At 47.5% G+C, this 17,047-nt stretch overlaps 1 protein-coding gene across 1 annotated transcript in view; it reads left to right on the top strand.

The window, feature by feature from the left end:
• COL5A1 (collagen, type V, alpha 1) overlaps window positions 1–17,047 on the top strand; it is a 122,989-nt gene that overhangs the window by 30,150 nt on the left and 75,792 nt on the right. The window contains exons 5-9 of the mRNA XM_009322151.1: window positions 6,897–7,028; window positions 8,751–8,897; window positions 9,020–9,268; window positions 13,556–13,708; window positions 14,013–14,069. Coding sequence (XP_009320426.1) covers window positions 6,897–7,028; window positions 8,751–8,897; window positions 9,020–9,268; window positions 13,556–13,708; window positions 14,013–14,069 — 738 coding nt within the window. The remainder of the gene's footprint in view (window positions 1–6,896; window positions 7,029–8,750; window positions 8,898–9,019; window positions 9,269–13,555; window positions 13,709–14,012; window positions 14,070–17,047) is intronic.

The following is a 17,047-nucleotide window of genomic DNA, read 5'->3' as shown; positions in this document are numbered from 1 at the left end:
GCAGCTGGCTGAGGAAAGGGTGACTGGAGAGAGCGAAGGGGCTCTGGGCTGTCAGGATTTGGTGAGGATTCCAGGGAAAGTGGCAGGAAGAAGTCAGCAATGATTAACGGGGTTTACAAACTCAGCCATTTTGAACAAGAAACTGGAATGATGGATGGGTCCGTCTGTCACCTGTAAAGCGCTGTTGTGTAAATAATCTATGCTGTTGATGGACACTGTGTATATTGTCTTTGGGAATTTGCTCTGCATTGTCACTTAAACCAGAAAGGACTTTGGCATAAGCTCTGGCTTCGCATTTGCTCCGGCAAGTGCAGGGGGTGCTCGGTGTTGTGCCGGCGGCTGTGGCTGCTGCCGGGGGAGTGTTTGCATTTAGGGTAGGGTGTTATTTACATTGTGGGGTTATCGGGGCTGGGGGGGGGGGGAATTAGCTGCCTGGAAATGAACCTTGTATTAGTGTCTCCTGCTCTGCTGATGACTCGAGTCCTTGGCTGGTATTTGGGTATTGACAGAGCAACAGCTTCTTCAGGAGAGCTTTCCAGAGTTAGCAAAGCCATCTAGCTTTTATTCTCCTCTTAGAGAATCGCTTGTCCTTCCCTTCTGGTAAGGAGTCCTTGCTAAACTGCTCATAACTTGTATTGTGATATTACACTGATAGACCTACAGTGTGCTGTGGTCTCTGCAAGCACGTACGAAATATAGCCCCTTGCTCTGAAAAGCCTCTCTTCTAAGAAACAGTCATGGAGCAGCTGGCCGGAGGATCCAGAAGCCATGGGTGGAGAAAACCCAATGTGGCATTGCCTGACTGTGTTTCCATCCATCGGAGCAGGGCTGGGTGTTGAGGACAGCTGGGAGGTGGAGGGTAGCAGGGTCTGGGGAACGGGAAGAGGCATAGAGGAGGGGACCATGCTTCCCTGCCCGGCTCATTCAAAGCCAGTGGCCGGGGCTAACAGCGAGTTTACGGATCCTTGTGTGATAGCAAATTGGGTTCCTCCCTGGGATTATAAAATATAAAGGTTGAAAATTACTGGGGAGGTTAACTACCTTTGAGCCAAAGGGCTTATTTTCTTCTTGTTGCTGTGGTCAGGGAAGGAGGCACGTGGGTTGTCCAAATAATTACTGTTTGTCTTCTGTAAGTTTAATAGCAGAAATGCTAATGGCTTAGCTTTGGGGCGGGGATGCAGGACTAGGCTGACATGTTGTGAAAGCAGGGTTTCTTAGGGTTCCTCCTCTCCCAGACAGAGATGCAGTGAGAAAGAGAAACTATGATCAGCCCTTAAGAGAGGTTTTACCTTGAAGCCATATTTGGTTCTGGTGGAACTTCTATCACTTTTCTGCTTAATTAAACCTATTTTTTTCTAAAGAGGACTCAGAAGAGGCTCCTATCCGAGTGCGAAAAGCCAGAGGGAGCCATTCCTGCGGTAACTGGAGCCTGAGAGGGGAAATAGCAGAGGTCTTGCAGCAAAGCTGCCCTGTCTGTTCCTGCAGCCCCTCTGCGCAGGATGGGGAAGCAAACATCCGGGTTGGATTTGTGCAAACCACCAAGTATTTGTAGCTGACTCATGACTGCGTGTGAGTCAAGCCTTTTTTTTTTTTTTGAGCCAGCCCTTCAACTATTGCCTTCCCATTTTTGTAGTGCAAAACTTTTGGAGGCCCAAAGGATGCCCCTTAGGTACCGGTTGCTCCGTCTGGTGAGCTCGCTCCTGTCTGTGGCTGGCCAGTGAGAGGGGTTCAGGACAGAGGTACAGGGGTCGGTGGGGGTGATGAGGCTTCGTCTGACCCTACTGCTGCAGTTTGGCTTCTTTTCTGGAGCAGCTGTGTTTAAAGGAGGGACTCTGGGATGATGCCAGTGCAACAAAGGATGCACCGATGCTCTCGGCGGTTATCGTACCTCTGACTTGGGGTCTCACTACACTGGCAGAGCCAGGGGCACGGTGAGTTTTGGGTCACCCCTTGCTTGCCACCTTCACTAACTTCTCTGATACCACTCTAACTCCAGCCTGTGCAGACAAGGAGCTGCTACTGCCCTGGAGCAGGGCAGCTGCTGTGTCCTTAGCAGAGAGCCTCTGTCCATGGGCAAGTGCTGATGACAAGTTTTATCAAGTGGAACATCTGCGGGATGGCAGGCTGTCTCCGAGGCAGGGATTAGGTTTTTTGGAAGCTCGCTGGTGGCTGGGATCTCTAAGCTTTCACTTAGTCATAGAGCTGCATTGAACCTCTGCCACTCTTAAGCCACCCAACTGGGTTTGCATTTATGGAACTAGTGAGTTTGTCATAATAAAACTCAGCAACATCCCAATTGCTTCCAATAATTTTAAAGACTTTTTTTTGTGTGTTACAATTGTATATCCTGGGCGTGTGGTTATCTGATTTAAATGTAGGAGTTTAAAAAAGCACATCAAGCAGTATTTATTCGTATGGATGTTAAGAGTCTCTAAGACTTCTGGGGTAATGCACTAAAACAACAGTCCAGTTAATTATCGGTGCGTTGCAGTGAGAGCCCCGAAGAATCCCAATATTTATGGAGCTGCTGCCAATGCCAGATGAAGTCACTCTGATTATCCTCACCAGCTGTTTGTTTTGTTGAACCACAGTGATTTCTCCAAGTTACTGAAGTTGATGTCATTGGACGTGATGTGACATTTTTGCATACATATAGAATAAGTGTTAAAAAATGCTCCAGAAGAGCTTTTCCAGTCTTGTCTGGGAGCTGGCTGGGGAGTTGAATTAAACTGGCTTGATGGAACTTAATCCATAAAGCAAATGAGTCATCAGGCATAAATGGCTTTACCATAAATGTCAGAGATTATTACTGGTCCTGACAGTTAGCACTTACATCTGTTTGGTGGAGCAAATAAAAGCCTCGCAATTCACAATCGTTTTCATAAATGTGCTGTCCTGCCTCTTCCTCTTCATGGGAAGCTCTAGGAATAAAGGTCGAAATGTTTTATTCCCCTTTTTAAAAACTAGCTCTTCTGATGGATGAAATATTGGTTATTTTCAGGCAAAAATTGACCTTTTCTTTTCTCCACTTCAACTTTTTTTTTTTGTCAAACCAGGAAAGCGCGACTGTGCCTTGCCTCTGCATGCTAAGTAGTACCCCAGTTACCGGACCACTTTCCTGAGCCCTGTGTGCCCAACTTGCTCACATGCCAAAAGAGGACTTTACCCACTGTCGGCATGGGTGGCTGGGGCTGGAGGGTGCTGTGCTGGTGACCTCTCCTTCAAAGCAATACCAGTGCGTTACTGACTTGCTCCCTGACAGATGCCTCTTTACTTGAAAATAAGTCTGAAAAACCTAAATTACTTGGCTGGTGAAGTCTTTAAACCACTCTCTTGGTGTAATTGTGAGCTCGCTCTCTCACAAAGGCTTCATGGAAAATCTGTAGCTGTTGCATGTGTGTGGAGGGGGAATTAATGGTATCTTCGTTATCGCTGCTCTTGCTGAAAAAAGCAGATGCTGACATAGGAAGGAGAGAGGCTTGGGTGTTTTGTGTAACCATAACAGTGAAACAAATAGACACTTGAGTGAGGAAAGGGAGCGGAGCTGGCTGCTGCCTTTGTCAGCCTGCGCCGGGGCTGGGGGCAGCTATCTCTTGGTGAAATTTATTAGCGGCAACACACTTGAGAGGACACAAAAGGCTTGCGAACCTCCCAGCACGGCTTGCTCTATTTAAAGTCGGCTTTTTAAATCAAAGAAATGGGGCTCTTGACAGCAGAGCTTTGTGCATCTTTTGTGAAGTTCAGATAGTGGCGCTTTTTATTACAGCCTAAATTAGCCCATTTTATTGTTTTGCACTGAGGGATGAGGTCAGTTGACTGGGAATCTTGCTAACAAGGTTTTACTCCTGTCTGCTTTTTACAAGTGTTAACATGGGGTATCCACCAGTGGCTGTGCACTTGCTGTTAATGAAACAAAGATGAACGGTCTAGCAACCCTGTGGGCTCTCCTTCTTCCCCCACCACTGAGCTGCTCAACCCATGTCGGTGTACTTGAGCTCAGATGCTCCCTGGGGCTCTCATTCCTCCAAAATTGGGTGCGTTGGTTTTCCTTCCGATTTTGCATGCTTGCACGCTGCTGCTGGAACAACAAGAAAAGGGATGAACTTTGCTGGGTGGGGTGATTGATTGGGTTTGAAAAGGAAATGGGAAAATAGTAGGCATGTTGAATGATGCTCATGAAGCGTGGTGAGCTCTGAAGGAGCCGTCTGATGTGGCTTACGCTTTTTCCTGGCACCCTTTACGTACCAAACTTATTCCGTTATGCACTGATTTTTCTCAGGTTCTTGACCCAGAACTAGCAGGAAGCTTCTCTTGTTCATCCTTCCCCGCTCAGCAGCAACCGCCGGGCCAATGCTGTCCTTTGGTGTGTTGAGTGAGGTTGGGGTTTATGCTGTGGCCGCAAGACTTGAGCCTGTGGCTCCTGGGACTTGCAGGTGATGTCTTTCCATGTATTCAAAGGTGCTGCCGATGCCTTGAGCCATCGGAGGATGCTTGGTTCCTGTTGTGCTGCAGGGAAGCAGGGTGGGATTGAGTCAGGATTTCTTCCCATGCATAGCTCAGGAGCTGCCATCAGTGGAGACTAAAAGCAAACTCAGCTTTAGCAAATTCTCTTCTGCTTAACCTTTTGCACTGTGTTTAGCCAACATGCCTTTCTTTGCTTTATCTATTCCTTGAGGAAACACAGTTATAGTCCTGGTCACTTATAGGATGCAGACTATCAGCTCTCCTTGAGGTGTAAATCCAACCTTATCAGGAAGAAAAAGCTTTCAGTCTTCCTTCCTTGCCTCTCGGAGACAAGTACCAAGTCTGCTTTTGTAGCTGTTTTATTTCAGCTTATCCCAACAGTGCTGGACACTCCCCATAACCCTGTGGAAACTGGGGAGCTTTAACCACTTAAATGAGAGAAGGGCATAAATGGCTTAACTCGGGTGTCAAAGAGGGGCAGGGGTGGCTGAGGTTGGTCCTGGGTGCAGAAATAGCAGCTGGAAGGAGCTTCATATCATTAACTTTAAGCAAATTGCCTCGGCCAGGTTGGGCATCCTCCACTGGAGGGAGCTCCAAAGGGGCGGCCTGTTTTGTTACTCTGAACTGCCTTTGAAGACAGGGATGATAATGGTGTGAGTAATCCCATAACACCCCCCAGCTCCTTCAAGTCTCTGCTCAGGGCTGGGCGATGGCCTCTAGGTCACACCACGGCCGAGTTCCTCATGCAGGTCACACTGTCAGGTGGTGGCCAGAGACAAAAACTTGGCATTTTCTGTTTTCCCAATACTGCATCCCCTTTTTGGTGGTTACGTTGAAAAAGCCAGAACAGTAATGACAGAACTGCTCTATGGACTTTGGAAAAAAAAAAGGGGGAAAGGGAAGGAAGACTATTTGTCTGTCTTAAAATAGAAAATTGAAAACCACTTTGCAGACGTTTCTGTTAATTTTGTAAAGGTTAGTCACAGGAAATAATGACTAATAAGCTTAAACCAATGCATAATTTTAGGGTAACTTGTGTATTATCTGAGAGGTGCCCAGACGTTACGGTGAGCTGCTGCAGCGAATGGATGTGATAACCTGGAAATTGAGGGGGGGAAACCCCAGGCAGCCGTAAGCTGCCCCTCGGAGCCGGGCAGGATGTGGCCAGGTCCGCATGGTCCTTGCAACCTTCTTTCCCGGTGGATCTCTACCAAAAATGTAAACAGCGCTTTCTTTTTTTTTTTTTGTGAAGTCGATGGTACGTGTTCATGGGAGGCTGAGCTCCCCATGGACCCAGTGGCACCTGCGGCTGGACCGTGAGCAGCTTGCGTGCATGAAGGCAGATTTGGCCCATAGTTTCAAAAATATCCTTTGGTTTTCCATGGGGCTGTTCGCCGGCCTGGCCAGGCTCTGTTCAGAGCTTCTGGTTCCTATTACGTGCCCAAGTTATCTTCCTAGTTTTGTTGTAATGCTTCTTTTTCCCTGATGCCTTAGCTGTGTTTTTCTGTTATTAAATAGGTTTTTTCCCCCTAATTAAACTATCAGATCTAATAATCCAAGTAGTAAAGTCTTATGTAACTGTCTACTAAATAAACCGGTTTTTGGTGTTCTGGCAGTGGTTCTTTAGGAAACTAAAGAGCGATTTCTGCTCTGACTTTTGGGCTGTGGCTGTGTTGTGCTTCGTTTGCTATATAGCGAGTGGTCTGTTGAGCAGCCTCAGTGCCTAATGAACTTGCTCTGCACCTGGTTTTCAATAAGCCACTGCAAACCCCTGCCCTCTTCTCTTTTTCTGATTATCAGATGCGTTTCTAATCTCTTTCTATGTCTACTGCACTGTTGTAGGTGGAAAATCGAGGTGAGGCAAGATATAGAAAGGGGGGGTGTGTGGTGTGATGTCTTTTGAGACCAACTGATGGGGTGGGAGAAGCAGAGAAGTTTTGAGGCCAATAAACAGCTTTTTGGACTGGGCAGGGCAACTCCGGAGCCCTGCAGAGCTGCATGGGACCGTGGGAAAGGAGGGATTTTTTTTTTATTGTCCACAGAACACTGCTGATTTGGGGTGCATAGAGCCCTCTTGGATTATTTTTACTGCACCCACCTTGCTCGGGGCTGTCAGCACTGTGGTATTGTAGGGTGACCTCTCTGCAGATGCGGTTATCTTTTGGGAAGGTGCATTTGGGACCGGGTGTGAAGCACAGTGGCTTCACACCTCCTGGAGCAGCCTGAGATAAGCGGCTGCTTGACCCGGCTCTGGACACGGAGGGTTTTCGCCTGGCTCATCTCGGGCGACATGCCCATGTCAGAGAGGTGGCCCTGCCAAGTGTTTTGCTTTTCATTTCTTGGTGGTGTTTATTCCCTTGACTGCAGTCTCGGGCTGGTGGGTCCACGTGCCCCATCCGTCCCCCTGACGCTCTGCCTTTCCTTCCCCGCAGGGCGACATCCAGCAGCTCCTGCTCCTGGCAGACCCCCGAGCAGCCCACGATTACTGCGAACACTACAGCCCCGACTGCGACACCGCCATCCCTGACTCCCCCCAGTCCCAGGACCCCAACCAGGATGAATACGTAAGTCTCTTGCAGCGTTTGAGGATGCTTTTGGGGCAGCAGCATCCAGCTCCATAGTGCGGTTGCAAACGCACTTGGCTTCTTCCTCCCGTTCAGCTTCCCTGCGACTCCTCTGTAAGGGCCGAGGCAGAGCTTGTTTTTTAGGATTTGCAGGTTTTGGTCTTGGCTCTTGCCCTCAGGAATTTCCCTTCCTTTCTGTGCTCCTCCCATTTCCAGAGACTGAAACGAATATTTGCTTGAAGCTCAAACTTGCAGGAGAGACAACCTGAGCTGAGTGTGAAATGCTGACCTTCCCTGGCAGGTCAAATCCTGTCCAAAACAGGCACCTGTTTCTAAATTTCAAATTTTACTGTTGAACTTGTAAAAAGATTAAGCAGTTCTCTTTCAATATTCTTTGAAACAACAGGTGTTAAAGAAGTAGGAAAAACTTTTGCCCATGTATTTGACATTTGAGTTTTATTTTGGCAGAAATGCTCCCAGCTCATCTGTGTAAGCTGCTGTGCTCAGTATTTCTTCTACAGTCAGCCTCAGATCTTTTGTTTAAAAAAAGACTGATACCTCTTTATTTCTGCTGCTCAATTAGAAATGTCTGGGTGTGGCTGACTTCCAGAAGAGCATCCCCTGAATTTTACACATCTTTAAGAGGCTCACCTCACAGCAATTGAAGTGTCTGGCATCCTCAGCTGCTCTCTTGGTCTGATTTGCTGATCCATGCACTCTCTTGCTTTCAGCTGGTCTCAGACCTGCGGGTTCCTGCCGAATCCCCTACGAAGCTGTAATGCCGTCAGCCCGCTCCGGCTTAGCTTTAGGATTGAATTAAAAACCTGAGCGTAGCAGGGCTTTGGGGAGCAGAGCAACACTCGCAGGCGAGGCACGGCTGCCCAGCCCCGGGGAAGTCCCATAACCACTCCACCAGCACTTCTGGAGAAACAATAAATAAGTAAAACAAAATAGCCTTCGGTGTGGTCAAAATATGTGGTAGTAGGAAAATAAAACTCTTTTGGAGCCAGCCGTTCAACAAGGGCTGGCTTGTCTTAGGGCCGTGTTGCTCTGTATAAGAATAACTCTTCCACGCGCCAGCGTCTTCTGCCAGTGAGAGTGATGGACTGGCGAAGAAATTTGCTATGCCCGCTATAACCAAATGTTTTTGTATTTCATTTTGAAGAATGACTGACGCCTTGTGGAAAACACTGAAAATATCGTGTTTCCGAAGCCCTCCTGCCTGTGGGCCGCGGGTGGATGGGAAGTCACATGGATGCTATTAGTGCAGTCGGATGAGTGAAAATAGCATCCCCCTTCTCAGAGCGGCTGCATGATTCAAGTGTTTTCTTCCCCTCTCTGAATGTCAGATGTGTGACCTGGGAGGTCTCAACAATCTGAGATTAAAAAAGTATAATGGTTTTTCTTTTTTTTTATTGTGTTATCGTGGGTGACTGCGTTGCTGCAGGGTAGGTCCATCCTCTCTGATAAGGGAGAACATGCCACAGCACCAAGAGATGATTGTGAACCTCCTTAAGTCACAGTCATTGCCAAAGCAGCCCAAAGCCAGGCTCTTGGTGAAGGCTTCACAGAAGCTGATGAACAAGAGGAAGGGGAAGATTTCACTGCATGGATCTGTGTCACGGCATGGCCCCGTTGACATGAAATAATGTCTAAAAGAGCTGGCAGGAACGTGCTTGGGTGCTGCCAGCTTATTTTCTGCTTCTCATCTTCACTTTGCAGTACACCGATGGGGAGGGAGAAGGTGACACCTACTACTATGAGTATCCCTACTATGAAGATGTTGATGAAGCTGTAAAGCCAGAAGCACCCACCAGCAAACCTGGCACTCCTGAAGTGGCTGCTGGAGAGAGACCTGAAACCAAGCAGGTACCACCGCGGGGTCGCGGCAAAGATGTTTGATAAGTGGCACCTCTGTAGAGTGGGAGGTGGAGGATGATGCAGAATTTTCTTTTTGTTTCTCTGATTCTGGCGTTTTATTTCTGCAATAGGACTATCCTGCCCCCACGCCGTCGCCTGATGGAGGGGACCCCGGCAAGCGGACGAAAGGGGATGCTGTGGTGGATGACCCCCTCGTGGATGAGTACAACTATGAAACCATTAACGAAGAGTACTTCACGCCTCTCCCCTACGAAGATGTCAACTACAATGAAGAAGTAGACCCCCAGGGCGGGCTCACTGAAAACACTGTGGAAGCTGAACTCCCCACGAGTACCGTCATCACCTACAATGAGACCGATGTAATTTTAATGAGTGTTTTTTCCTTTCACTTTGTTTTTTATTAGTTCTGGTATTTCATAGCCCTTGAGAGCAAAGGAGATGTGATCATCCATATGGTAAATCTGTAAGTGGTTTGGGCAGCTGTTGGAAGAGGAAGTTTCTTGTAAAATATTTTCACTCCAGATATTTCGGGGTGTGGAATACAGATACTTAGAACTTGGTTGAAGATTATTCCCCTGGAAAGATCTGTTCATATTGACATCTGCATTTCCCTGTGAGAAGCGCTTGTCTGACAAAAAGAAAAATGAGGGTTGGTGTTAAAATCTAAGTAAAAGCATTTTATTTCAAAGCTATTAATATAAATCCTTAGAATGTTGATTTGATGGAGAACGTCAATATTTTTCATTTTGTCATTCCCACTGAATCGCATCTTTGTTTTTCAGACTGTAATTTTAAAAAAAAAAAAATTTCAACACTGGGACAAACCCTTGATTTCAGGCTACTGCGTTCACCCAGAGAAGCCCCGCTGTTTTGCGCACAGATCTGCTCAAAGATGAGATCAGTCCAGATCCCACAGCTGCCATTTCTGTTGGAGTGATTACACTTTTAGTTACCCATGCTTTAATATGCTTTAACTGAAATAGGTTGCACTTGAGACTCTTTCATCCTTAAAAGTTGCCTGTTTTTTTGCCTTTTTTATTGGTGCTTAAATAGATGAACACTGGTCTCGCCCTTAGATGAGACTGAGATAAATTGTCATGCCGCTGCGTGCTGGATAGCTCACCATGCAAGGAAATAACTACGCTAGATGAGGCAAATTCTGTGTTATCCAGGAGAATCAGCAAGGGGAGTCGATAGTGGGATAATGTTTCTTGGGAGGTAGGATGGGATTTGGCAGAGTTTTGTGCTTCTTCCTCAAATGGAGAACCACTACTTAGTTACAGGGCTGTCAAAACTCAAGGCTTTCCGGGAGGTGATGGAGGGTGGCAAGAGAGACAGCAAAAGCTGGCCAACATATTTGGAGTTGGACCTGGAAGCTTGAATGAAAAGGTGTCGGGGAAAGTGTCCAAGCAAGGAGCTGAGCAGCTGGAGCGAGGCAGGAGGGGAGCCAGCCGCCCTGAGGGCTGATGGCGTGGCGGGGAATCGAGTCCAGCCAGCTGGGGATGAAAAAATGCAGTGGAGGAGGAGGCTGAGCAGCCCGAACTGATACACAGAGAGAAACAGAAAAGGCTTCGAGGAAGCATGAGTGCCAACCTGAGGGAACCCATGGATGGGAAACTTTTCTGTTTCTTGACAAAGAGCCAGAAATCTTTGGCCAAGCTTGAACTTTCTAATAGAGAGGAATTAAAGGCTGGATAGTGTGACCTTAAAAAGAAAAATTTGAAGAGGAAATAAGAGGCTCAAGGGCCACTTCAGTTGTAAGGAAAAGGAAATAGAAAAGGAAAGTTCAGGTAGGGAAACACGTGGTGAAGCTTTCCTGTGTGAAAGCTCAGCCTGCTCTCCACAAAGCATCTTGTGGGGAGAGAGGGTAAACTGTCCACCTCCAGCAGCTCCAAAAGAGAGAGCGTTTAGATGGGGAGGGCTGTAGGACTGCTCCGGGGGTGGGAGGTTGCTCCAGTGAATCTTTTAGCTAATGAGCAGAGAAAAGGACACAACTTGCCTGGCTGAAGGAGGTTCCCGTGCACTGAGGCGAAGGCTAATGCAGTGTGACATAGGGAAGACTCCCAAAAAGTTGCCAGCCTGAGGGACGAATACCCGGGAGGGGAGGGAGGATATGGATTTCGGGTTTATACCTTGGAGTGGGAGCTAAGGGCCCTGCCTGCAGCTGTGAACTCCTGGGGAAACCGAATCCTTTAATCCAGCAGCAGACCAAGCTGCTTTATGAGCACTGTGGAAGTGAGGATCAGGAGCTTGTGTGTGTAATTGCCTGCCTAATACCTGTTATTAGAAACAGGGTTTCAGTGGGAGATAGACTGCTAAAGTGGTTGGAGAAGTTTATTTGCTCTTAAAAAAAAAAAACCAACCCAAAAAAACTCATAAGCTTTTTGGCTAGTTTGGGGGAGCGGGGCAAATGCTCGTGGTCACGAGTAAGTGTGGTGTAATTTCAAGTAGTCCCAGGTTTCCGTCGGCAGCCGGAGCCTCTGTGCTGTTGCACAGGGATGCAAGCGTGCGGCGGGGGAGAGGTGGGTTGGGACACCGGGTGTCCCCCGAGGTGCCGGCGGTGCCAGCCCTGGCACTGCTCGCTGTAGGTCATGGGATCAAACAGGATAACGTTGGTCTGGTGCAGAATGGTAATTTTTAGCATCCCTTCGCAGACCTGTTGAAGAGTGGGATGTGTCCGTCACTGTTGAAGTTCACCTGTCTATATTCTGGGAGGATTCTAGTTCCTACAATGGGACTTAAAAGGGGATTTAGTTTTACACAAGTGAAACTTTGTGGAGCCTGTGAGAGAGGTTCTGGAGGCAGGCGTAGTCACTGAACTCTCCTGGGCTTGGGTTTCATTATGGCTAATAACTCCGTGATAAATGCCAGTGAAGCAATTCCAAGATTTAGTAGGCAGCAATACTCCTGTGAACAAGAGGAGCTGGGGACAGATATATTTTGTTCATTGCCTGCTATTCATCAGGCAGTTTGCTTTACTTGTCCAGATGCATATACCAGGGCTTCATATCTGCATTGCGTCTCAAAAGGGAAGACTAAAAGGTGATTGAAATGAAGCTGTAACCAGCAAAGGAGGGTCACAGTATTTTGCACACTGATTTTTGGACCTTTTTTCTTTGTGGACTGTTTTCGGTTGTCTAACAGCATTGTTAAGGAGATTATTTTTAGGCTTTTGTCTTTGTTTTTCTCCAAAGCACCTGCGAATCTCAGCATGGAGAACTTTTTTCCTTCTCTGCCCAGTTATTCAAAATATCATACCTTTCTGTGCAAATTGACTTGGGGACCTTAATCAAAATATCAAACCAGATACTTTTGACGTTATTTCAAGAAACGCAACTTGAAAAAAGCTTGCTACGTTATCCCCAAAAGCTTCATAGCAAGACAAACAGGTTTTAAGGTTTCAAACTGCAAACCTAGATAAAAGATTTCGAACAGGCTAAAAGACATGTGATAGCGCTAGATCTGTTTGAACAGTACAAAGGAAAAATAATGCTAACTTTCCAAGTTTCCTAATTGAGTAATTGCCAAACTATAATTTCTGCAAAGACCAGTTGGTATTTGCAGAGCTGAAAGAATATGGGGTGTCAGAGCAATGATTGCCTTAGCACTAGGCTTATTCTTACTTTAAAACCTTGAATTTAGATACAGATGCTCGCGCTTATGGATTCTGAGCAGTTTTGGCACAGAAATAAGGTTGGAAGTGGTGGTGGCATTTAAGTGATTCTTGAATTCGTAGTAGCGGGGAGACAATTTCTCTGGGAAGCACTGGAAATAATTCAAATTATGGACCATTTTGGTCATTACCTGGATGGGAAAGAAAAAAAAAAAAATCAGCATGTGTTCTTTACAGTGCTGCTCAGAGAAAACGATGCCAAGAGACGGTTTCCTGCCAGGCTGCAGAAAGCACAGGGGTATGGAGAGAAGCAAGGAAATTCTGATACTTGTCTAGATGTCCTTGCTTGTGGTCCATAGCGCCTGTTGCTGTAAGGATTCAGAAAGGATTCAGGGATTAATGCATCAGATTTGTAAAAGATTTCTACTTCTGCTCTTTGGACAAGAACAATTGCAACTTGGATCCTAGGCTAAACAAACAGGAGGTTTTTGTAGGAGCAAGCTTGGATTTTTGCACATTTCCTCCTGTAATTGGATACTCATAATGACACACTGCGTTTTTTGATGTGCATTTTAAATATGGGACTGGGTGTGTGACATTTTATGCTTAATAATCCAGTGTCTCTAATATTGAGGCTGTGAGAGATGAGTAGGGCTTGGAGTTTGCAACTTCCATTCCCTCTTTCTTTAGGCCTTTAGAGTTTGTGGGATCCTCCTGACGTGAGCTGTTGTTTTGTGCTGTGTTTTGTTTTCCTCACTCAAACTTTTACACTCACAGTGTTATTTCAGGGATTGACAGAGAAATCCTGGGGAAAGCCAGGGTGTATGCTTTGACAAAGATCCTGCCATTGGAGAAGACCCTTAGAGGTCACTGGAGACCTTAAAACACCAGCATTTAACTTGTGCTTTTTATTTGCAACTATTATTATAAAGCATCCTCACTTTGCAAAAACCAGAGTCTTCCCCTTATATTTCCAGCGTGTGCAGCCTAGAGAGATTTGTACCCTGACATGTTGCTGCTCTTTTGCTTCCAGGCTGCTCAAGGAGGAGACGACCTGGATAAAGATTTCACTGAAGAAACAATAAAAGAATATGATGGGAATTATTATGATAACTATTATGACCGAACAGCGTCTCCTGATATTGGCCCCGGCATGCCTGCTAACCAGGACACCATCTACGAAGGGGTAAGAGTTAATTTTCCATCGAGGATAAGCCTAGTTCAAAATGTTTGTCTTCCCATCGTTTATAGCATAGAGATTAGCAATGCAAAAACCAGTGAGACATCTCGCTTGGATACATCCACCTGCAATGCATGTGTTTTGCACAAGGCAAGGAGGAGGTGCCCTGTTTCTCTTCTACGTGAACATCAGCAGTCCGTCAGTTGCAGAAGTTGTCCCAGGATCTCCAGTTCTTGCTCAGAGCGGTGATGCTGATGCAGGCGATGTCCTCTTTGACCGTCTGGCTTTGTGTTTCCCTTGTGTGCTGCAGATCGGTGGCCCACGGGGTGAGAAAGGACAGAAGGGGGAGCCTGCGATTATTGAGCCGGTAAGGACCATCTGGGGTTTTGGTGGTTTTTTTTTTCTTTTTTTCCCAAGGGAAAAGGTACAAGGGGTATGTTTGGTATGGCTTGGTGCTCTCAGTGGTACAGCTGGGAGGAAAATTTCCCGTGGAAGAATTACTTGGTTTGTTTAAAAACTTTTAATATAAAATACTGTAGTTATGTTTTTTTAAACTTCAAGAAGTGGCCTAAATTATGAAGGAAGTGCAAAATTTCCCATGAAATCTGATTTACCAAAATAAATCCTAGGCCTTTTAGAATTGAAGCATTAGGCAGAGGGCATGTCTTGCTTCCCTGTAGGTTTTGAAGTGCCCCTGACTTGGCAGTGAACCCGCTCCCCAGAGCGTCCGCAGCCAGTGGCCAGGTCATATCCTGACCTGAACTTGCAGCTTGGGGCCGACTTTAATTGTGCAACTAATGGGTTCATCTCTGTGGAAATAAAAGGGTTCTCCCTGCACACGGCTGCAGGAGAGGAGAGGTTTGCTCCTGTGCTTGCTCCAGGGTCCCACCAGCTTTCTGCTTTCAGAGAAACCCTGTGTTGTCCCGGGAGTGGAACCCAGCGCTCTTTCTTCACGATTCTGCCCTGGCCTGTTTCTGAGGTTGTTTCTCTTTCTAAAGAACGGTTATAAACTGCCGGTGCCCTTTGCAGCCTGCAAAAGATGTGGGTGCCCAACTGAGCACCCCCGTAGGTGAGGATGGGGCTGCTCCCCAGCTGCCCTCGCGGTGGGGATGGCTGGTGTTTGCTCAGAGGTCCCCGTTGAGCAGAGCAAGCGGCCGTTGGTTGATGGCCGTGTGTCTCCCTCGTTGTGTGTCGGGATGCCGAGGTACCCCCGTGCCTGCTCTTCCCCAGGCTGGAAATGGGGTTTCGGGTCCTTGCAACCACCTCCCCTGAGCCTTGTCCCCGAAGGGCCGAGCGCATGCTTGCTGCACACCAGCAACTCAATTAACCTAATTTTCCTTGGCAGAGGGCCAGCGCGGTGCCCAGTGTCGCGGCAGCACTTCCCATCACTCGGAGGCCATTATTTTTCTTTTAATTCTTCCTCCCAAATGTCTTTGCCTGACATTTTTGCAGATAGCGGGGGGGGCCAGGGAGAAGCTGGGGTGCAGCAGCGGGGCTTGAAAAGTCTGAACAAGTGCCTTATAAAAGCATTTCCGACCTTTCCTTCCTTCTCTTCCTTTCTGCGTCTCGGTCTCACTCTGCAAACAAAAGGAGGAGTGAGCGATTTGCTTAGCAGAGGTGTGGGAAGGGTTGGGGGCAGCTGAGCCCCACAAAGATGATGGCAGAAACCCAGCCTGCCCTGTCCAGAACCAATCTGAAATGCTACAAAGCGAACAAAATAGTTAAGTTTAATCATCCAGAAAGAATTTGGCTGCCTTCGCTATTTCAAAACACTGGAGCATGTATAGCTTTTGCCAGAAAGTAAACAAGACCAAATGCCGCCTTTTCCCTCTCCGTGCGGTTCCTCTTCAGCAGAAAGAAATTCAGATTTGCTGCGCTCTTTAGCTCTTTTTTTTGATGGGAGCTGCAGCAGAGGGGGGAATAAAAACCAAATGCAGAAGTAGGATTCTGCTGGATTTCCTCTCCTTTTCGTTCAAACCTCCTGTCCTTCAATCCTTGCTCTGTGCTGACGCTCACTGGAGGCAGCAGGGCAGCACAGGCGCAGGGCGAGGAGGGATGCAGCCGGGGATGGCTGGGGATGCCCTGCATCCCAGCCTTGGAGGCACCAGGCTGCCTTCTCCTCAAAGCCCTCTGTCCTTGTGTCCCTGGTGCTCACACCTGCCTTTGGTGGGAGGGCTTGCTCAGCCTTTGCATGGCACCTTTGTGTGTTGCAGTCAGCTTTTGGGCTGTTTCTGTGGTATTACCTTCACTTGTGGGTAACACCTGGGTGTTGATTTGAGTGAAAGCAACACCCTGTTTGCCCCTGGGACAGTCCCGAATCCATGGTTTGCTTGTGATCGCCCTTGGTGGCATCCCCCCACTGGTCCTGGTCTCAAAACCCTCTCACGTTTCCATTGCTCCTGTTGATGAGCAGTAATATAAACAGTGGAGATTTCTTGCCGAGGAGAATCTCCAGATGTCCCTAAAGCTAGAGCTCAACATAAACCAACAGATAAATATGGGAAGATGCCAAGGATGTTTGCATTGCAAATTGGCTAATTAGCCCAGACTCTTCCCCCATGTGGAGGAGAGTCCCGAGGCTCTGCAGCTGGCCATGGGAAGCAGAGCCTCAGTGCTGTGCATGCTTAGACCATGGTACTCAGCAGCCCAAAAATATCCTGGGGGGAGACCTATGTGGGCTGTGGCTCTCTGCACCAGCCCAGAGACAAGTATTAGTTTCTGTTTTGGAGCCTGCCATACTAAAATGTGCCATCGTTGGTCTCCACAGGGGTGGAGACCTTGGGTATCCATATGGGGAAAGGTTTGCTGGGACCTCTGGGGTTTCCTGTGCAATGTCCTCATTGTGTGTCTGAAAAGGAGCCAGTGCTTAGTGGATGTCCTGGGGGACACCTTCTCCATCAGCATAGCTCGCCTATTCTTGGTAGCCTCCAGCAGCAAATAGCTCACACTTAGTGCAGGTTGGATGAATGTCATGTAGGCTTCACCCCTAATTCCCACCCAGAAGAGAGCAGTGTCTCCATGGCAGGCAGTGAAACTGCTGTCAAAATGGGCACAGGGTGAAGTCTGTGACCTAAATTCTTTACTGGTGAAGAGCAACTGCACAGGCGCTTCTGTGATGACAGCAGCAGAAAATTTCCCCTAACACATCCAAATGAAGCGGAAGCCAGATTTTAAATGAGGTGGTAATGAGTAGTATGGACACTGGGAAAGACAGAAAAGAATGCTGGCCATGCATTAGTGGTGCAGAAACATGCATCCCACTAATGGAAGCAGGGATGGTTCATGGCAGCATGTTTTACCCTATTTTTCGCTCCTCTGGGCTTTAGATACTGTGGCTTTCAGGGC

The sequence above is a fragment of the Pygoscelis adeliae genome, unplaced genomic scaffold, assembly GCF_000699105.1.
Source record: "Pygoscelis adeliae isolate BGI_AS28 unplaced genomic scaffold, ASM69910v1 Scaffold114, whole genome shotgun sequence".
Taxonomy (NCBI): domain Eukaryota; kingdom Metazoa; phylum Chordata; class Aves; order Sphenisciformes; family Spheniscidae; genus Pygoscelis; species Pygoscelis adeliae.
The sequence above is the reverse complement of the archived record's forward strand: the minus strand, read 5'-3'. Positions and strand labels throughout refer to the sequence as shown.